This window comes from Castor canadensis, chromosome 3 (genome assembly GCF_047511655.1).
Source record: "Castor canadensis chromosome 3, mCasCan1.hap1v2, whole genome shotgun sequence".
Lineage (NCBI taxonomy): Eukaryota > Metazoa > Chordata > Mammalia > Rodentia > Castoridae > Castor > Castor canadensis.
Genome location: NC_133388.1, coordinates 160,460,994 through 160,484,655, shown reverse-complemented (window position 1 = coordinate 160,484,655; position 23,662 = coordinate 160,460,994). Strand labels below are relative to the sequence as shown.

Below are 23,662 nucleotides of genomic sequence, written 5' to 3'. Positions count from 1 at the left end.
ATGCAAGCTTTAAACTTCTAAAAGTCACTGGTATACAGTATAGGGTTCATCTTCTACATAATGAAGTATACATTTGTCCAGAGGGCACCAAATAAGGTATTCTGAATTAGATGCAAAAAGATAACAATGGCATAATAGGATAAAAAATCTCTGCAAGAATCAAAAAGACAATGACAATACTTGTCAACTCTTGATCATTTGATACATGCATGATCTAAAAAGCATTATATTTCACATCTAACTTTGACTTTCTAACAGCCATGGTGAAATTGGTGTGTGTTTACGAACTCAGAATGAAAACAGAATGTGCAAGTGACTCAGAAACAGAGTATAATGGAAAACCAATTTATGGTGTAAAAATATATTACAGTTCATTTACAAAGTGAACAATATGAAGACAAAGGAATATCAAGAGTTGACTCTATAGGTAGTTCCATTCCTTCTCTGAGTTCCTGTTAAGGAGAGTTCTGTAGCATAATTTTAAAATGAATTCTTACAGAAGGAAAGACGCCAGAGCAATTACTGAAAGGGTCCTGCTTGCTGACGGGTCGAACCAACAAGGTGCGTCTGTTCAGCTTGTCAGTACAGGAAAGGAAGACACCTCCACATTGCCCCAAAGACCAACTCTCTTCCCCAAGGCTTGAGGTGATGGACAGGAGCAAAGAAGGTGAAAAGACAAAAATGCAATAAAAGCCATAAGCAAAAAAAAAATTGGATAGATTTTAATTCTGCTCAAGTTTGTACAGGTTTAGGTCTGAGCCACTACTAGGTATGGGCTCGGTCTGGACCATCTTCTGGAAAAGCATTGTTAATGGAAGTCACTAAAAAATAACTGCTTTGAGTACACAATTACTACTTTTAGTTTATGCTAAAGGATAATTCGGCATGAATTCACTTATAAGGGGAAAATCTTCCAAAACATCAATATCACTTACTTTAAAAATATACTTTAATAATGAAAGTAATCCTACCTTTGTGATTTTGATACATTTACTTAATTGCTATAAAAGAAGATGGTTACAAAGCATGAGCAGATTAAAAGAATAAGTAGTTTTAAGTTTAAAATACAATTTTGGAGAAAGAAGTCAAAAATAATTTACACTGTAAGCTCTGTTTTTTGTAACTATTAGTCCTACTGCAAGAAAGAACAAAGATAAACAACTTAAAATGTATTTTCAAAAATCATAATTACTGAGTCTCACCACAGATTTTTCTTTGCACTGTAGAAATACTCCTTCAAAATGTCCTGACTGCCAACCTTCCCCTGGCCTGGAAAACATAAGTTCACCTTATCTGTTCTTTTTAATTTTTCTGAGTTAAAAAATTGAGCATATATAACTATTTCATTAGTTCTAAAGTAAACAACATGACACTGAACTAAAACATGGATGTAAGAACGCAATCAATAGAAACTACTTACACTAGCACCATACCCTGATAGTTCTGCATGCAAGCATTTATCCTAAAAGCAAATTATACATTTACTTGTTTTTTTAAAAATTAATTTCTATCTCATCCACAAGAATAAAAGGTCCATAAAGGTAAACTTTATGTCTATTTTTGTTAACCATTATATTCACAGTGCTTACCATATACCCTGGCACATAATGCACATTCAATAAACCTTTGAATTAAATGAATAAACTATCTAAATATTTAAAAATACATAAATATAAGAGCAAAGTTATATATAAACTGCAATATATAATATTCTTATCAGGAAATCAATTCAGTTCTAATATTATATAGATATACCAGTTGAAAAGATAATTTTGATATAGATATGCATCACTGGAAAGAAATTAAAGTGATAAACAAAAGCAAATTAATTCTTCAGTGTTACTATGACAAAATAATTATCATATATTAGTAAGATAATATTATAATGGGTTCTAATACATATTCAGAAAATATTTTATATTTCAAAATTATGATATAATATTTTAGCTGTTACAGATTTGATAATTATTGACATAAGCAATATGACATATGTGATGATAGATAAAAATTTAAGTGACTTCGATGTGGAACTAGAAACCTATCTAAAAAAGACCTTTTAAAGCATATAATGTATCAATATATGTACAGAAACACAAATGGGTTTCTGCAGACACATAATAAAATTGATGAATGAATAAATATTATAAATCCATAAAGAAATGGATTTTAAGGTTATTTCTAAACCAAAATACTATGACATTGAAAATACGCTATTTTAAGAATATTTTTTTAAAAATTTGTGAGTTTTATGCTATGTGAATTATATTTCAATTCAAAAAATAAAACACCAGTTATGTTATAAAGTAAAAAAAAAAAAAAGAAAGGATTTGTACTTTTATTTGGGTAACATTAAAGGCAAAATTGCTTTATGTGAAAAATATCTAAAATTTAACTTCTTTACTATCATTATTACTGCAAACAAATCGTATTTACATATACTATTATTTTTTAAGTAACTTTATTAGGGAAGGGACAGTGTGCTTATAGGAATACTCATCATATACATATGAATGATCTGTGATAAAAGAAGTGTCTTCCAAATGTCAAGGGACATGAGCAGTTGCTCTATCTCAGAGTGGATTATATAGGGAGTAGGTAGGAAAACAGCAAAATCCAGAGCTGTCAACTGTGTTCTAGGCATCTTAAAAAATATATAATACATGAAATAAGTTGTCAGATAATTAGCTTATTTCATTTAATATGAATAGATATATCACCTTATAAAACATGCTCTTTTAATAAACCATATATGAGTGAGTGATAGGGAGCCAATTCATTTTTAAGAACCCTCTTTGAGAATAAGTATAGCAATTTAAAAAAACAGCCAAAGTAAAATAGAAAAATTCTTAGTTACTTTCTTTTAAGAAAATAAAGCTTTTCCTATGTTCATTATTTACCTGCTTCTATAGTGATCAATATTGAAACTCTCTATTTTACATTTCACTTTCATGTACACATCCTGCACATCTATGGAAGCACTGAGATCTTCTAGTTCACTGACCATACAAACCTCTGCAAAAGAAACAAGTATCAATATAATCCCTCATAATCATTATCAAAACTTCCTAGTTTACATTTCACATTGACATTTACATCCTGGACATCTACAGAGGCATGAGACTACATAAGTTCTACAAACATAATCAAGATTATTATCAATATAGGCCTTACAACTAAAGTAAGTCATCCAGTTAATGTTTGAAGTGCTAAATTTGATAATAGTGAAGGATGTTTTCAATACTATTAGTCACAAAGATACAACACATCAAAATGACCCACGGGGAAATTCTCTCATGACCCTTGGGATGAACTTTAACATCAACAAATACAATTTAGGTATTATAAAGTCAAAGAGAATTAATACACATTAATATGCTAGTATTAAAAGAAAAATCACTTGAATGGGATATAATGATGCTTATTAAATTATAAAGGACAATAAACAAAATTAAGTTTAATAGTTCCTCTAAAAGCAGTGCTTAATTGTTGATCTTTTCATTACAAAAAGTACTCCTGTACCTGTGCCTTTGTTTTCAGGATCTGGAGCAAAAAGTTTTATAGTAATTTTAGGAAGCACCCACTGCATCCAGAGACTAACACGTCCACTGGATCCACCAATGTTATTAGTAGTTTGTTCCAAGGTAACAGAATCTGAGAATGGTGAATCATCACCTGCTTGTATAGAATCTCCCTGAAGTGAGAAAAAAACAAAATTGTAATTTAAGCGAAAGTAATGTTGATAATAATCATAGAAATGCTAGTACATAAATAAAGTGAAGCATTATAAATATATACTAATTAAATGGTTTATATAATGTATATGCATGAATTCTAGTTTTCTCTAAAAGTATCTAAGTAACTAGATCCTGAATGAGTTAAGACACAGCAATGATTACTTCCTTACAGAGTGAGAATATGAAGCTACAGTCAGGGCCAAATCCAGCTGTCCTGCAGAATGAAGTTGTAGCAGATCTCAGCCACATCCACTATTGACTGTCTTTGACTGCTTTTCAGGTAGTGTAATTACCAGAGGTGTTGTAGTGCACAAATCCTAAAGTATTTACTATCTAGATCTCTCTTTATGAAAAAAAATTGTGTATCACTGATAGTATTTATTAACGAATCTAGAAAAGTGATGAGAATTCATCATAGTTTACATATTTTTTTTATTGTTGTGCTGGGTGGGGTACACTGTGGCATTTACAAACATTCTAACAATGTATCAAATATATCATTTGAACCCCTCCCCCCAACTGTAAGGAATGGAGATGTTAAAATTTAGTATATTTGACAACAGGCTTTGCAAAATGTTTTATTTGACTAAAAGCAAGGGGAATAAAACATAACCTTATTCAATTTAATAAACATATACTGAAGTCTACATATGTATAAGGTTCTAAATTCACTGCTAGCAAAATTGCTGAGAAAGATTTGTTGGTCTCTGTTGGTTGTTTCATTAACTTTCAGTATGCCAGAATAAAATAAACATTTTTTTATTTGAAGTTAAACTGGAGTTTAATAGTTTCAGTTTCAAATGCAGGAAAAGATAGTGTGAAAGACAGTGATTAGTCACTGGTCTTTTCAGTTCTTTTGGGATTTGGTACCAAGCACTTAGGTTTTTTAAAACCCAAAACTTGCCGTCCATTTAAAACCTGCAAACAAAATTTGGGAACCTAAACTAATACTCTGAGAACAAATCAAATATAAAATGGTTATTTGTTTAAAAGATGTTTGTGGTTTTTTAAAAAACATTAGTTCTATACACTTAATTAAGCTTGGTCTGGTGAGCAGAATGATATACTAAGTTAAGGAATTCAGATACCAGTCATGTGATTTTAGACAAGTAATTTATCTCCTCAACATCCACTATCTTCTTTGCAAAATAGTTTTTATAATGATATTTATCTCCTAGAGTTAAGATTAAATAACAAAATAATTGTGAATATAGCAAACATGTTTTAAGTGGTAGGTATAATTATCATCACCAAGCTAAAGCAATGCTAAAGAAATTGTACTTTCACATTCTTGTAGAATTTGGGATTTCTCTTATCTTTCTCTTTTTTGTTATGTAACTTCACAAACATTTTCGTTTGCTATATATCCTCAATCAATAATAGTTCACTATTGCTTTGAATGTCTCAAACAAAATGTTTGTTTGCTATGCTAAGTAGCTATAACCAGTAGTTAACAGCCAAAACAAACCCCCCCTTAAAAGTTTTGAGAAGACATATAACATGGTGAATATCCATCCTCCCTCCCTCCCTTCTTTCTTTTTTCCTTCCTTCCTTACTAGGGATTTAACCCAGCACCTCAAGCTTGCTGGGCAGGTGTTCTACCACTTGGGCTCCAGTCTTAGCCCTCAGGATGCTAATTTCTATTGATAATATGTCAGAGCAGCAATCATTAATCTCAAAGTCAAGTTATTAATCTGACAGCTAAAAGCAAGAAAGGTAAGTAAAACAGCATACAAAATGAACTAAAAAGTCTGGCACAGACATGCTATCCAGAGAAGGTTATTATTCAGATCTGTAAGAAGCTTCTACTTGCTGGGTGCTGGTGGCTCATGCCTATAATCCTAGCTACTCAAGAGGCAGAGATCAGGAGGATCATGGTTCTAAGCCAGCCAGGGCAAATAGTTCCACAAGACCCTATCCTGAAAAATCCCTTCACAAAAAACGGCTGGTGGAGTAGCTCAAGGTGTAGGCCCTGAGTTCAAGCCCCAGTACCATGGAAGGGGGAAGGGCGAAGCTTTTACTTTGAGCTTAGTGCCTTTTGTTGTTTGTTTCGTTCTGAGACAGGGTCTCACTATGTAGCCCAAGCTGGACTTGAACTCTTAATCCTCCTACTTCTGCCTCGCAAGTGCTGGAATTGCAGGCATATGCTACCATACCCCTCTTGATGTCAGTGCTTTACAGCATCTTTCAATCAGGAAGAAATCCAATTTTCCCAAATCCTCAGCAGGAGACAAGACCAAATGGGGAAGACTTTCACAGAATAACAGTTGTGTGCTTACTGTAGGAATGCTTAGGCACCAAACACAGCAAAGTACAAGTGTCCTGGATTTGTTGTGACCGAAAATTATAGAGTTAAGCCTCCTGTGGGTGGTGCATGGTGCATGCCTGTAATTCCAGTACTTTGGAGGCACATGTAGGAAGACCTTGAGTTCAAGGCCAGTCTGAGTTTGGCTACATAGGGAATTCCAGGCCAGTCTGGGCTCTAAGACCCATTTCAAATTATATATATATATATATATATATATAGAGAGAGAGAGAGAGAGAGAGAGAGAGAGAGAGAGAGAGAAAGAGAGAGAGAGAGAAATATCTAACATGAAGACAGTATGGTCATGCCTCGTCCCAACCAACTACACCAAGCAAAGCAAATAGCTTGCTCTTTGTGAGCTTTTCATGTAAATGCTTCTCTAAAATAAGTCATCCTAAATTTGCTTAATTGAAATTCCTAAAACTTGAGAAACTATAAAAAATCATCTTTTTGATTAGCTAAGATGACAATACCTAATGAATATCCCAAACTAATTCTAGAAAATGATCCATTTTACAAAGTCAAAATAAACAGAAAACAATGTGGCCAAGCAGGCCTTTGTTTACTGATAAGTTCATAGAGCAGACGTGTGGATAAATTAAATCCTCCCTCCAACAGTTAGAAGAACATCATATCCTAAGAATGAAAAACTGCAGAGAAAACAGCATCTCAGATCAAGGAGACCTTGATTTTTAACAGTACTGATTATACTTAAGGATGCTCAGAAAGTTGTAGCTTCAGATTTAGTAAGTACTCCTAGGAAAAGGCTTTAATTTACTTCCTCATGTAGCATGAATTTTCATTTTGGATTTACAACATTTGGTGAGGTATTGTTAAGCATGTTTCTGCATTAATTTTCAGCTCCGTTTCCAAATCTGTAGTGAAAATTGGGCCAGAAATGGAGATGCTGAACTATTTTCCCACACCTACTTAGGCCAAGTTCTAAAATAAACAGTTCAATTCTTTAACCATTTTGTTGCAAATTGACCAACATACTTAATTTATTTTCCTAGGTGAATTTATCTTTGTTCATGTGGAAGAGCAAACAATTCAGCCCTTCATCTTTGGTCTGCTTCAGAGCTCAAGGATGATCATAGTTTTGGCCTCATTGCTATTTTTTCTTATCAAAATAACTCTCACATTCCTATTCAATCACAAAATTTCCCAAAGGGCTAAACACTTCCACCACTGTTTGTACTTAAGTCAACAGAAACAAGTGGCCAGCTGGGGTCTCCAATATCTGTGCTCTCATTATTTCAATGCAAGGGTGTGGAAAAAAAATGATTAACTGCTTATAAACTCAGTACTTAAATCTCTCACTCATATTTCCTTCTTTACCATTACCCAGACTGAAATAAAGGAAACTGGAGCTATATTCACAGGAAAGTGTGTTCCTCACAATCAACATATCAGCATGAAAAGAATTACTCATGGTTTAAAATATAAATCATCTAGTGATCATATAAATAAATATTTCTATTTAATATAAGCAATTATTAAAATGTGCTTTTAAAAATTAGATTCATTTCTAGGAAGTCATCTACATTCAAAAGAATTAAAAATAGTACCTTTGAAAAAAACTAAGTGAAAACCAGAAACACTTTAGATAGCAAAATATTTTTTAAATTTTATGAAAATTTTTGAATGCAGATTTTAATTAGAAAGTTTAAAAACCAAACCTGAAATTTCTAAGTGGACTCCAAATATATAACTGACATAAATGAGCAAAAATAACCTCGGCATACTAGGTTATATTTATACAGTAAAACCTTCTGAATTTTAAAAAACCAAGTAGGTAAAATTGAAAGACTAGAGGTATTTTCTGATGATTATTTGGAAACAGGAAAAGCATTATATGCAAAATATTTTGATGAATGGTATGTGAATTTAAAAAACTTGCTTTGATACATTATTCTTTTTTTTCCCCACAGCTATTCAAATGGTAAGAGAAAAATCCAATTGTTATGACCTCCACATTTTGAGTAAAAGTTTCTCCCTAAATGATACGGATAAAATCATCTAAATAAAAATATTTTAAAGAGATCTATTTTCAGGAAAATATTTTAAATAATTGTGAGACATTCTTAAAAAAGAAATCAACCAAAAGTTCAAATTAAATATACTATCTAAAGTGTTGTTTGAATAATTTGAGGTAGATTATTGCTTAGGCTAATTGTGTTCAAAATGAAAAACTGACAATGGTTTTGCTACAGCAGGTACCAACTTTTTAGTTCAATATTTAGTTTTTAATTAACTGAAAGTCATTGCATTTTTCACAATTCTGAACATTGAGAAAGGAACCATTCCATGAAGAATTTTTTGAAACTAGGCTGCTAATGATATAATTTTAATTCTTGGATCAAAATTCATGGATCAAATTTTCCCATAAACCTAAGCTTCTGAATACTGGTAGGTCAATATACCAATTTTTACTTTAAGTAGAATCTAGGATTGGTGGAGTGGCTCAAGTGGTAGTGTGCCCACCTAGTGTATGTAGAATCAGTATTCTAAGAAATCACTTAGCATTTTAGCTCTTTCCTCTCTTCCTTCCCTTTCTCTCTTCTTCTCTCTTTCTCCCCCTTTCTCTGTCTTCTGTTTCCCTCCCTCTCCTCTCCGTTATTTTGTTTTGCTTTTTGGAGAAAGAGTCTCTCTATACAGCCCAGGCTGACCTCAAATGTACTATCCTCCTGCTTCAGCCTCTTAAATGCTAAGATTATAGGTCTGTGCCACCAAGCCTGGCACATTTTATGTTTTTCTAAAGATATGAAATGTTTTCTTTTATCACTGGTGTGAAGAAAGATGACATAATTAAAAGTATTGTACATACATAAAATTAGAAATAACTAAATGACTTGCTTAAAATCAAAACTGAGTTGGAGGGATTTAATTTCATCAATACAGTACACTCATTCATAATAATTCTCCTTTCTAAATCACCTTCACTAAGATTATCATTTTATGTATAACTACATAACTAGAAGCTTCCAAAAGACCTAAAGATTGTGAATTTATCATGTAAGGGAAGTATGTGATTGTGTATGTATTTTTGTGTGTTTGCTTTGTTCCACTGTTTTGAAAAGGAATCATCAAAATATTAGTGCCTTTACTGGTAGTTTTTAGTGTTGGGCTATTTTGAAAGCAAAAATAGCATGTAAGGGAAGTATGTGATTGTGTATGTATTTTTGTGTGTTTGCTTTGTTCCATTGTTTTGAAAAGGAATCATCAAAATATTAGTGCCTTTACTGGTAGTTTTTATTGTTGGGCTATTTTGAAAGCAAAAATAGCATAAAATTTTTAATTACTCTAATTACACAATGTTCCACTTCCTCAAACACCTACTGGAACATTATTTTTTGGGTGAGTGCTGTGGATTAAACAAAGGACCCCTCACATGCCAGGTATTACTCCACCACTGAACACAAATACTTTCAGCCCCTGAACACAAATTTTGACAGCATCATCTAGCTGAGGTACAGTTAAGTATCTTCTTCAAGTATACTTATAAAGTTTTATTTATCTTTGGATCCATGACAAAATAGTACGGCAGAAATATATCTCTATTTAACATTTTTGCTCCCCTTTCTATAATACAGAATTGCCTCTGGAAAGCAGCACAGCTACAGGCTGAATTTCCCAGACCACCTTGTATTATGTGCACATAGTCATACCGCACCTGAAATATTACAAATTTTTCTAAGGTAAAGGACTATGGCTTAAATACTGAGCTTGTTTTTACAAGTCTCAATATTCATAAGCATTGAATTTATCAAATTAGCTAAGTAATAGGATAAACTTAAAAATAATCAGTATCTGTCTCAGTAGAATTTTTTTAACACAATTATGGGGTGCATTCAGGTTGAAGAGCTTGATTTCATGATGCACAATGTTTCACAACACTTAGATATGAAATAGGGTCCAAAGCTCGTAATATACTCTAGAGTCCCTCAGAGAAGCAAACACTTCGCTAAGTGTTCGCTTAGGGACAGACCTTCAACCCCTAAGTAAAAACCTCATTATGTACCACTGACGTGAAGAGTACCCAATACAAAATTACATAACACACAATCTTCTATGAGCAAGAGTTTGGAAAATAATAAACATTAAGATTAGACTGTAAAGAAAATAAGATACCAAATTGCTAAAAATATAAAATAATTGTTCAAAATAATTAAATACATTATTAAAAATACTAGCTCATGGCATATGTATAGTTTACTCATCTACATAAAAATACTTGTAGTGACTTACTGAACACAAACATCTCTATGCCATGTATTACATAACCAAAATTTCAGTTACTTATATGAGTTGATATTCTAAAATAATTTAACATTCATATATTAAAAAACAAAACATTTAGAACCTACTCTGTTATTGACCATAAAATAAATTTTTGTTTTCTTCCTATAATAAAGATGATGGGTTATGCAAAAACTGCTGGGAAAACTGGTTAGCAGTCTGCAAAAAACTGAAACTAGATCCATGTACATCACCCTACACCAAGATTAACTCAAAATGGATCAAGGATCTTAATATCAGACCCCAAACTCTTAAGTTGATACAAGAAAGAGTAGGAAATACTCTGGAGTTAGTAGGTATAGGTAAGAACTTTCTCAATGGAACCCCAGCAGCACAGCAACTAAGAGATAGCATAGATAAATGGTACTTCAAAAGATGCAACTTTTCCTTTTGCATCTCTGCAAATACAACTTCTCTGATTCTTGCTGTTTGCAGTTTCTGCCTTTGATTTCAATCTAAGTGCAGAATCAAAGCATATCAGAAATTTAAAGAGTCAAAAATAGTGGGCAGTCTTCTAGTCATTTGGTGAGTATCTTTGAAGGAAACACTGGAGCCCTAGCTTCTTCCTTCCTCTCCTTTGTCATTCCTGGCCAAGAGCTGAGTGGTTTTGCTGTGTATTGCCACTGTAGCCACCATGATAGGCTGTCTTGCTATAGACTCCCAAACAATAAGACAATTGATTATTGACTATAACTTCCAAAAATGTGAGTCAAAATAAACTTTTTCTATTAACTGACTAATTCTAACAGTAATGGAAAGCTGACTAACACACATATACATTTAACTACAATAAAATTTAAGACAAAACTGTTAACTGTAATATACGATCAAAATCGTTCAATAAAAATAATACATTATATATGGTTAGTGCCTATAATAAAAATGATCAGAAGTTTTATTTGACATAAGTTGGGTCACCAGAGTGGGATACAAATTTTATTACTAAGTATTATTTTATTAGTGACTAGTACAAAATTCAATTTCTAGAAACATAACAGTACTGTAGCTAGGAAAAGATCAAAATGTTTTCCTGAGTTCCTTTTATAAAAATTAGTGTCCTTTGTGTATCTAATACTTACCATTTCATTTTTCCTCTCATCTAATAATTTTAAGATAAAATTTCTTCTATATTTTAGTAACACTTATGACCCTCTAATTTAGATATGAGGTACCTTTTCAATTAGGATTACTTTCTTGATTAGCATAGGGATATATAGTAATTATGAGAATTTTCACTTGAAAATAATACTTTTCTAGAGCATGAAACAAGTGGCAACACTTCCCAACTTATTTTCTGAAGATAGTATTATCTTTATATGAAAATATGACAAAGACTATTATAAGAAAGAAAAGTCAAAGGCCAGTATCACTTTTGACTATAGATACCAAAATCCTAAGCAATTATCAAACTAAACCCAGCAATATAAAAAAGGAGGAAAATGTATTGCAATCAAGTTGAGTATTTTCCAGAAATACAAGGTCAGTTTAACATTTTCAAATCAACGTCATCAGCACAGTAACAGAATAAAGGAGATGAAGTACATAATACTTTGATCATTATATTGCAGAGTTAAAAACTCAAGTTGCCCAATTTCAAGGTCTCTTTCACAGATTCCATAAAAAGGATAATGATAAATACAAGCTGGCCCAACTCTACCTTGAGTATCACTAACATCAAATCACTATGTTTCCATTTTCTAGTCCATAAAACGAAAATACTGGTTGAGACGATCTGACAATTTCTTTGCTTATGTGAAAAGCTCTGCAAAACTACTATACCAAAGAGGAAGCCAATTCTTAGGAATGAGAAAAGAAAGTTTACTACAAAGAGTAGGAAAGTAGCAGAAACAGTTTAGCTATTTTCACAAGGAGAAAAAAAATACATCTTACAAAAAATAAATGACTAAGATTCTATTTTTTATTGTTTGAAAGGTTACCAGGGAAACTAAATATACTATTTTAATTTTCCATTTTTTTCCCCTTTTGACACCCATATTTTTGGCCAAAACTTTGAAATATGTTTGAACACATTCAGTGTGTTCAGCACATATTAAGTGCTACTATAATTCTAGACTATCCATGTTATTATTAAGTAAATCATAATAAAATGACAGAAAAGTGCTCCTCTCTGTTGGAAAATCAGTACTGAATAAAGTATCTTTAATGGATTCACTTCCATCATCTCCCTCTTTTCACCCTGAATCTCCTGATTGTATCAAGCTTTGTCTGAAAGCAAGGGGATTAGAAATTCCTAAAGGGAGAATTGGAAACTGCAAGGGAAAGGGAGGGGGTAAGAGAGGAGATTTGAGTAAATAACTTAGAGACAAAAACAGAGAGAGCTAATGATACAGCCAAGGAGAAGGTGTTGTTAAGAGATTTAGAGAAAGAAAATACAAAAAGAGAAAATAAAAATAATAGAGAATGTGGGAACCATATTGTCTCAAGTAAATGATACTAAGAATTTTCCAGAATTGAAGGAATATAGCTCATATAATCTCACTTGCTAAGCAGGATACGGAACAACACATCTATACTTTGTGGCAACAATTTATTAAAAAGGGAAGATTAACCAATGGATTAAGTTGTAAAAGACATATAATAAAAATACCTTTGAGGCTCTGGAGTCAGAATGCAGAGATTTTAATTTCAGCTTGGCCAGTTATTGTCTTTATGACCTTGAGCACACAAATTCTTTACTATGAAAGTAGAAAGTATAATACCCACCTTATAATACTACTTTGAGAATTAAAGGAGATAATACATGTAAAAAGCTTAGTGAAAGCTAATGCAAAACTCCTGGATAAAATTTTTCATTTGGCCTGGAGACAGGGAAATTCTATACACAAATAGTGCAATTTAAACATTTTCAGTTTAGAGGGTCTTCATTTCATGTCTCTAACTCTTGTAAAGAAAACTAGCATTTGCCCAGAACACAGCAGTCAAACAGTCAGTGATATGCTCCATGTAACTTGTTCATGCGTTCTTTAAAAACCTGTTATAGATAAAAAGTTAAATCATTTCAATCTAAATTTTAATATTGTTTTTGGCCTTGGGTCTATGAAGAAGATTCTGACATACTAATCAAATGGTGTATCACACTAGCCCCACTGCTATTATCTATAGTGAGAAAGGAAGGAACTATGTTTATAAAAATAATGTCATTGTAAGAATTTTATTTAAACCCATTAACGTTTGCTAATGTGGCAATAATAAAAAATGTCAAGAATATATTTATCAAAAAAGGAAGTATAACTTAGAACTTGCTAACTAGGGGATGTGTCAGAGCAATGCTGACACAGTGATTCCCTTCACACATCAAATCTCTGTGGTAGAGACCTCGAGTATATGGCACTTTGAGAGACTTGGAGCTTTTCTGATTACCCTCCACATTAATATCATTCTCTAAATACGCAACACCATGAAAATGGTTGCGAAGTACTGCTATAATTAACCATAACATTTGTACTGTATATTAAATCTGTATAAAGACAGTTCTGTTGTTTACCTGACAGTGTTGCTAATTCAAAATCTTTTTATAATCAAAAGATTACAAGATAATAATAACTAAGAGAAGGGTCGCTACAGCTGTCCAGAAACGTATTGTCCAAAAAGGCATAAGGGATATGGAATGGATTCAAACAAAATATGTTTGAACACTCTCTCCACAGTACAGGTCCTCTGCAGTTCCATTCATTCAGTAACTGCTCCAGTGAACAGGTGACACACATTTAAAGGTACAGGCAAATTCATTGAAATACAAAACCATATTTTACATGGGAATTCAAAAGATCACAATAATGTAGCCTATTAAGTAGCACTGATATAAAAGGAATGAAAATGAAAAAGATTAAGCATAGTTCAACAAGCTTTTAAAAGGGACATGAGAAATGAAGCCTTGGGCACAAATTTTGAATTCTAGTTGAGTTAAACAAGAACAAAGAATCATAACTGAAGTATTTGTGCACACTAAGAGGAAAACCCACCACTTTTTAATATCATCCTTTACTAGCTTACTCTCTAGGAGGTAAATTTAAACTCGGATGCATACATAATTCTGATCGCCACATAAATATTTTCTTGAGAGGAAGAAAAAAAATTAAACATAAAATATTCAAAACATGAACACTTCCTTCTAAGCTATAAAGTTAAATCAAAGTTTTATTATCTGTCATCATAATACCTTTATATCATCTTCACAAAAACCTTCCTGACCTTTATGGAAAACAAGCCAGCTAAGTTATTTTAAAATACTGTCAAAGAACAAGCTTCCCAAGTGACTCTAAGTTTCAAATGCATATTGGAATACTAGTAATCACCCACCTTTTTTCCTGTCTATCCTGTATCTATATAGGGGAAGAAGATACATTAAGAAAACCTTTATCATCACTTCTCTATGTATATCTCTCTCTACAACTCTGTTACCTTTTTTCTGTGAGCTATTTTACATGGTCTTTCTTGGATCTTGATTTATGAAATTTTACATTAAGATTCTTTCATTTTCAGTCCTTTGTCAAACAGATAGATTTCATAGCCAGCATAGAACAAATTCACTACAAGCAAATTCATTATTTATCATTATAACACAATCAGAAAAAAATCCTCAATTTTCTAATCTCAAATTATAATAAAATAAAGAACCTACTAAAATCAGAATTAAATTGCCTTCTGTTTGTTTTGTGGTACTGGGAATTAAACCCAGAGCCTGTGCATCTAGAGAAGCACTATCCCCTGCCCCCTGCAGTCCAGAAGTCATTTGTTTTTTGAGCAAAATCTCCATAACCCCCAGCATCATTTTTTTTCTCCCTATTTTAATGTCTCCCTTTTCTAATTCCTTCATTTTGGCTACTGAAGATATCATTCTTCTAACCTATTATACTGTAAACCTACTAAAACAAAACTGTTAGTAATGTCTTGCTCTTGCTTGCTTGCTCTTTTTTTGCTGGTGGAGGCAGTACTGCAGTTTGAACTCAGGGCCTTCCAACACCTAGGCACTTCAGGCCCCACCCCCTCCCTGTGCCCCAGCCCTCTCATTCATTTGGTAAAATCTGTTTCAAGTGTTACTTTCTCTACAAAACAGCTACAAAATCTAAGAGAGTAAATATAAATATTGAACATAGTTTATTTCTATTACACTTCACATTCAGTCCACCATGTCCTTTTGTGTAGGTTGTACACTACACAATTCTAGAGTGCAGCATTTACTACCATTCAAACACTACTTTGTATGAACAGCAGTTCTAACACCTGACTATTCCTGTCTTTCCTGCATTTGCAACACTTTTTAAAATGTCTCTTTCCAAAAGAAAACTTCAATGTCCCTGTGAACACAGTATTAGTAAATACTTATTTTTAATGAAACACTGTTTTCTACCACTAAAATTTCTCTAGCTTTAACTGTATTTATCAATTTTACTTGCAATTGTCCTTGTCTAGCAATTTATTGCCTTAAACATTGATTAGCAAATTTCACAAACTATATTTTATACAGTTAACAGGTAGACTATGAATGAGTCATTAGTTGAATAAAACTGAAAATTGCTGCATTTAGTAAAGTAGTTTTCTTTCAGACAAATCATCTCAAAGCTTTTGTATACTAACAACATTGAGGATCTCTATGAAAGCATTCACTGCTTTTACTCTAGAACATGTATGCATCATTAACTTCATAATGGCTCATGAGATCTAGACTTTCCATCTCCTCCTTATTTGGAGAAAAAGAAAAGGAAAAAGGATGGAGAAAAAGAAAAGAAAAAAGGATAAAGAAAAAGAAATCTGACCACTTAGGTCACTGTGTTTCTTAAGATTTGGAGAGGAGATATTTGTGAAAGGGTTAAATACATCCACTCCAATGTATGCAAAAGCCTCACAACAGGTGTAATTTACCCTTCTGAGTTTGCTTTTACTGGTTTGAAGAAACAATTAACACTCCCTTTACTTGTTCTCTTACTCTGTATTTTGCCAATAGCTTTGCTTCCAGAGGGAACTGTCTTTATCAATGCAGAAACAAAAACATACCATCTACCAGAGATACTATAGAATAGTAGTTCTCAACAGCAGTCTAGGGGGTGTTCTGGAAGTGAATGAGAATGGTTGGGGTTGATTCAATGATTTTCTGTTTCTACTGGCATTTAAAGGTTAGGAGTTAGGGATTCAAGAGGTCCTCTGGTATAGAGGATAGTCCTGCAAAATGAAGATGTTCTCATGGACAAATCATATAGGTAAAAATCCTGCTTATAAATATTTGGGCATAAAAATCTGTTTTAGCTTGAAAGCTGTGTGGGAGGCAGAGATGGGAAGGATCACAGCTGGAGGTCCGCTTAACAGAACAAGTTAGAGAGACCCCATCTCAAAAAAAAAGTCTGGCGTGATAGCATCTCACTGTGATCCCAGCTACTGGGAGGCATAGACAGTAAAACTGTGATCTGAGGCCAGACCAGGCAAAAACATGAGATCTCACCTGAAAGATAGACTACAGCAAAAAAGGCTGGAAGTGTGGCTCAAGAAAAAGAGTGCTTGCTTATCAATTATGTGAGGTACTGAGTTCAAATCTCAGTACCACAAAAAAAATCTGTTTTAAATCTAATTTTGTTCACAATTGTATGATTTTATCACTAAGAACTAAAGAAGTGTAACTACTGGAATAAAAGACTAAACAATGCATTGTTTAAAATTGGAGCAAAAGTTTGTCATTACTTCAGAAAATAATGCTACCTACAGCAATACTATTTGTGGTACTTTATACAGACTTGCACAAGTCCATGTGTACACAGACGTGTCTAACTCCATCGTGTCTTCCAATGTCACCATGCCAAGCATTTACATAATGAAATACATATTACTATATCTTAAATCATTTCCTTTATATTTCAATAATTGTATACTTTGAAATTCTATGTGTACATACAGGCTCTATCACTTTTTATTTTCATTTCATATTATATCTTTTATCTTCATTGCAAGATAATAAAAAGGCTAGTATAAAACATTTGTTATATCAAAGAGACACTGGCATGCCAGCTGAGGTTAAGTTGCTAAACATAACTAGAAAGAATTTTATGACTGAGAGGAAGAGGAGGACGACACTGGGTATGACAGCGTTGAAAAGCACTAAGCTAACGAGAACAGTAACAGCCTGGTTAAAAAAGGAACTGAGGCACAAAGACAGGAAAAGGAGAGACATGAGCTTCTTTTCCCCTCAGCTTCTAAGTTTCCATACTCCTGAGGAAACATACCTTTACTTTGTCTCAGCTTCTGCCACTTCACAGATCTACACAGTCCTGAACAACCTCACAGCCAGCAGAAAGTGATGAAAATACTTGGATCCCAAAAGAACCCAGTACAGTCACTGCTACCACAATTCTTCCTGAACCTTCTGAATCTGTCAGCTTCCACAGTGGTGAGGTCACCTTCACCCTCTTCACTGACATGGAGCTCTGAGTTATGTGTTACCCTGCATTTGTTCACAGTACTGTTCAACAGCACTTACCTCAGTAGCAGTTCCAATATCAGCGGATGGGCTGCACGTGCTGGCATCTGGAGGAGCTGTACCTACACTGCTTCGAACTGGAGAACCAGGGACAGGCCCTGCCACGGTCTCTGGACAGACTGAAGATGGACCAAGACTGCCTCTCTTCTGAATCTTATTCCAGACTTTATTCATACTATCAGCTACTTCACAAAGGAGCTGGACCTAAGATAAGAGAAAGAGAGTTTTCAACATCTAGTCACAATCAACTAAAATGCCAAATATGAGAAAATTAACTAACCTGAGGAAATAAGAAACTATAAAACAAATATCTACCAATGTATCACTGTGCGTGATTTTTTCACACTTACAAGTTTGTGTCTTACACACACAGTGTGATATTTTATAATCAACCAAGCATTTCTGTGAATTAAAGCCATGGAAATAAGTAAATTTATTAAGATACAAATAGTGAAAAATATATAAACACCTCTTAAAATCAGGAAAGGAAAAAAATTACAATATGAGTTATGTATCAAAGTAGATTTAATTGTTTTGTAAAATTTGAAATGAATACCATCCTTATTTCTGAATAATATTCACAACTTGTCCTCTGAGTTCTGAGGTATAAAACTGAAACTAGATTTCATGCTTCACAAAATAAACTGAAAAAGAATTATACAACACAGAATAGTAGAAGGAAAATGTTACTTGAAACTTTTCTATAGATAAAGAACATATCCAACCTACTATTCCCCTGGGTTATGTCACTCCAATATTCAGAGAAAAAACTGTTTAACTTGCACATTGTTTGACGGGGTTCTAAGATATTTATACAAGAGTTCATAAATAAGCATTAATCATGGAATTTGTATGACAACACACTGCCATATACTGTATAAAACAAGCCCATGGAAAAATGCAAACACAATATATAAGCAAATCCACAGCTGGAGACCATATTCTGCTTGCCATTAAAAAAAAGTGAAGTTCTCATATTTATAAGAAATCTCTGCTCCAGGATATCCAGATGATGAAGCTGATTTCTTTTTCAGGCAGCAGATGCATAAAAACACTGTTGTCAATCCTTACTTGATATAAAACAGTACTTGGGTATACAGTTTTCTCCAGTTTTTTGTGTAATGAAGTCTCAAATCTCGAGTTATAGCTACTTTTGCTTTAAAATAATCAAATGGCTACAGATGTTATACAAGAATCTTCTAGAAAAAAATTAGTTCAAATTTTTTCTCCATAATAAGTTTCTTTTTAGAAAGAAACAATTATACAGCAAACTAAAAATGTAAAAAAGATTATTTTACTCTTTCTTAAATAAAAGAACTTATACTACTTACTTCTTTACCTGTTACCATTAAAAATTGTATATGTCAATAAATACTTTTTATTTAAAGGCCGAACAATGACAGAAGCATAAACACATTTTTATTTTCAAAAAAAAAAGTTAACACAAAACTCAGAACCCACCCCCTCCCAATAAGGCAAATATCTGAGGATAGATGTTCAGCTTTCAAACTTCAGGTCATACTGAAACACTTTGCCAATTAAAGCCACAATGAACTGCGACTTCCCACCTATTAGAATGTGTAAAATTAGAAAGCCTAACCATTCCAAGTTTATTAGTGAGGATACCGTGCAACAGAAACTCTTATTCTCTGTTGGTGAGAATGTAAAATATATAGTCTGATAGTTTTAGAAAAGGTATATATCTACCATATAAGCCAGTCATTACACTCCTAAGTTGCCCGCCCCCCAAAAAAGGAACAACAATTTCCAAAGAAAAACATGCACACAAATGTTTGTATCAGCATTATCTGTAGTAACCCAAACTGAAATGTTTAATAATGTTTAATAACATTATTTAATGTTTAATAATGTTTAATAACAAGCAGGGAACACAATGATGCACTTCATTAATATGGCAGAATGTTAATTAGTAATAAAAAGAAATACAGTATTGCTTCGTGCAATAATATGGAATAATCTAAAAATAATTATGCAAAAGGAAAGAAGTTAGACAAAAAAAACCCAACAACTGTATGATTCTATTTATACAGAGTCCTAAAAAAGTAAAATTAATTTATGATGGCAAAATCAGTGTTTGCCTGTGATGGGAAGCAATAGGAAGGAGTAGTTCAAAGAAGCATGAAAAACTTCTGAAAACTTTGGATATATCCATTACCTACATTACAGGATGTATGTATGTATGTGAAATTTTTTTCAAGCAGGACAACTTAAAAATGGAATATATTATAAATTAAGTATACCACAAAAAATTATAAAAAGATATCTGAAAAATAAAAATACAGGTTATATAGGAAGGCACCCAAATATTTATGCTAACAAGAGTATCAAATACTGAATAAAGGTAAAAGATAATATCTTATTTTTAATTTTTTTGATGGTATTGACATTTGAACTCAAGGACTTGCATCTGATAGGCAAGTGTGTACACTTGAGCCATGCCCTCAGCCTTTTTTGCTTTCATCTATTTTTCAGGTAGGGTCTCTTGCTTTTACCTAGACCTGGCCTCAGACCACAATGCTCCTAACCATGCCTCACCATAGCTAGCATTAAAGGCATGAACCACCATGACCAGTTTGTTGTTGAGACAGGATCTCACTAATTTTTTTGTCCAAGTTGACCTCAAACCATGATCCTGTCATCTCCATCTCCACAAGGTTGGGATTACAGCCATGTGTCACCATGCCTGGCCATGTTTCTTTTCTTTTCTTTTTTTTAATTAGGAAGTAAAGCAAACAGTAGCTAAGTAAGAACCTCCAGCAATCATCTTCCCCAGAGACATACAAATTTGAGCAATTAATTCACATACCAAACTACTTACATAAGAACTGAAGAAGTCGGGTGAGAGACCATAATGCCTGGTCATGGTGTCAGGTGGAGAAATGCAGTGCTAGTCTACTGTTATTTCTGGGCAGCATCATCTAAGGCTGGTTTCAGCAATCCTGGGCCATGAGTCAGTTCAGCAGTAGATAGTCCAAGGCAGCCACAGGCATTGTAGCACTAGTGGCCACAGGAAAAGTGTTTCAGTATGAACTGAAGTTTGAAAGTTCAAGCCCAGTACCGCAAAAAAAAACAGTCTCCCAAAAAAGAAAAGTCTAGGACCTGACAGATTCTCTGCTGAATGCTACCAGATCTTTAAAGAAGAACTAATACCAACACTCCTTAACCTTTTTCATGGAATAGAAAGGGAAGGAACACTGCCTAACTCATTCTATGAAGTCAATATTACACTCATCTCATAAGCAGACAAGGACACATCCAAAAAAGAGAACTACAGGCCAATCTCCTTAATGAACATAGATGCAAAAATTCTCAATACAATAATAGCAAACCTAATCCAACAACATATCAGAAAGATCATACACCATGACAAAGTCAGCTTCATTCCAGGGATGGTTCAACACATGTAAATCATTAAACGTAACGCAGCATATTAACAGAATCAAAGACAAAAACCACTTGGTAATCACAACAGATGCAGAAAAAGCCTTCGATAAAATTCAACACCATTTCATGATAAAAGTTCTGATGAAACTAGGAATAAAAGGAATGTACCTCAACATAATATAAGCTATATATGACAAACCTATAGCCAACATTCATACTTAATGGAGAAAAACTGAAACCATTTCTGCTAAAGTCAGGAATGAGACAAGGGTGCCTACTCTCTCCACTCCTATTCAACATAGTCTAGGAATTCCTAGCCAGAAGAAATAAAAGGAATACAAATAGCTAAAGAAGAAGTCAAACTATTCCTATTCATAGAAAACATGATCTTATACCTAAAAGATCTGAACAAGTTCACCAAGAAACTCCTAGACACCATGAACAGCTTCAGCAATGTAGCAGGATACAAAATCAACTTATAAAAATCATAAGCTTTTCTATACACCAACAATGAACAGATTGAGAGAGAATATAAGAAAACAATTCCATTTACAATAGCCTCAAAATAAACTAAATACCTAGGAATAAAATTAACAAAGGATGTGAATGACATCTACAAAGAAAACTACAAATCACAGAAGAAAAATGAAAAAGACTACAGAGATGGAAAGATCTCCCATGCTCATGGGCTGGTAGAATTAACACAGTAAAAATGGCTATACTACCAAAAGCAATCTACATATTCAATGCAATTCCCATCAAAATCCCAATTACATTCATCACAGAGATTGAAAAATCATCCCTAAAGTTCATCTGGAAGCACAAAAGACTGCCAATAGCCAAAGCAATACTGAGCAAAAACAGCAATGCTGTAGGTATCACAATACCTGACTTCAAACTATACTACAGAGCCATAGCAATAAAAACAGCACAGTACTAGCACAAAAACAGACATGAAGACCAGTGGAACAGAATAGGAGATACGGATATAAATCCATGTAGCTACACCCACCTAATTTTTGACAAAGGAGCCAAAAACATATGATGGAGAAGACAGCCTCTTCAACAAATGTTGCTGGGAAAACTGTATATCTACCTGCAGAAAACTGAAACTAGATTCATGTTTATTACCCTGTACAAGTATCAACTCAAAGTGGATTAAAGACCTTAATATAAGACATGAAACCTTAAAGCTAGAGCAGGAAAGAGCAGGGAATACACTAGAGGCAATAGATAGGTAATGACTTCCTCAGTAGAATTCATGGGGCTCAGCAAATAAGAGAAAGGATTAGCAAATGGGACTATATCAAATTAAAAAGTTTCTGCACAAAAGAAATTGTCTCGAAATTGAAGAGGCCATCCATAGAATGGGAGAAAATCTTTGCCAGTTATACATCTGACAAGGAGTTTATAACCAGAATATACAGGTAGCTCAAAAAACTAAACTCCCAAAAAATCAATGACCCAATGAAGAAATAGGCAAATGAACTGAACAGAGCCTTTTCAAAGGAAAAAGTCCAAATGGCTATAAAAAACACATGAAAAATGCTCAACCTCCCTGGCCATAAAGAAAATGCAAATCAAAACCACATTAAGATTATACCTTACTCCGGTTAGAATAGCTACTATCAAGAACACAAATGACAACAAATATTGGTGAGGATGCAGGGGAAAAAGGAACCCTCAAACACTGCTGGTGGGAATGTAAGCTAGTACAACCACTATGGAAAATAGTATGGAAGCTCCTTAAAAAAACTAAAAATAAACCTGCCATACAATCCAGCAATACCACTCCTAGGGATATAACTGAAAGATTGTGACTCAGTTCACAACAAAGGTACCTTCATACCCTGTTCATTGCAGCATTGTTTACAATAGCCAAGATATGGAAACAGCCAAAATGCCCCACTATGTTTGAATGGATTAAGAAAATGTGGCATTTATATACGTTGGAATTTTACTCAGCCACAAAGAAGAATGAAATTTCGTCATTCGCAGGTAAATGGATGGAACAGGAGAACATCATCTTAAGTGAAGTTAGCCAGGCTCAGAAGGTCAAAAGCCACATGCACTCTCTCTCATTTGTGGAATATACACCCAACACAAATGTAACAATATTATGAAACACTGGTCACACAAAGGGGAGGTCACCCACTAGACAGGTAGGGAAACTAAGAACTTCAGTGGGGATGATATACTTACTACACAAAAATGAATATAGAAGTATTAAACTGAATGAAACTACCATAAGAAAGGAACTAAGGTAGAATGAAGAAAATTAGAGTAGGTAAACCAATTGGGATTATAGTAGATACATACATGGAAATATCACCAGAAAACTCCCTGCGTCTACCTTTATCTCAAACAAATGACAACGTCATGTTTTCCATTTTATGTTTTCTCTTTTTTCTCCTACAAAATCAGAGAACAGGA

At 33.5% G+C, this 23,662-nt stretch overlaps 1 protein-coding gene across 7 annotated transcripts in view; it reads right to left on the bottom strand.

Annotated features, from left to right (window-relative positions):
* Vps13b (vacuolar protein sorting 13 homolog B) overlaps window positions 1-23,662 on the bottom strand; it is a 699,658-nt gene that overhangs the window by 331,197 nt on the left and 344,799 nt on the right. For 3 of the 7 annotated variants that reach the window (XM_074068910.1, XM_074068909.1, XM_074068911.1), the window contains exons 25-28: window positions 17,825-18,028; window positions 3,520-3,691; window positions 2,898-3,012; window positions 498-639 (exon numbers count right to left, since the gene is read on the bottom strand). In XM_074068910.1, coding sequence (XP_073925011.1) covers window positions 498-639; window positions 2,898-3,012; window positions 3,520-3,691; window positions 17,825-18,028 — 633 coding nt within the window. Of the gene's footprint in view, window positions 1-497; window positions 640-1,202; window positions 1,270-2,897; window positions 3,013-3,519; window positions 3,692-17,824; window positions 18,029-20,663; window positions 20,843-23,662 lie in introns of those variants that run through there. The other 4 variants (XR_012446367.1, XM_074068912.1, XM_074068913.1 and 1 more) reach the window with 4 other exon arrangements.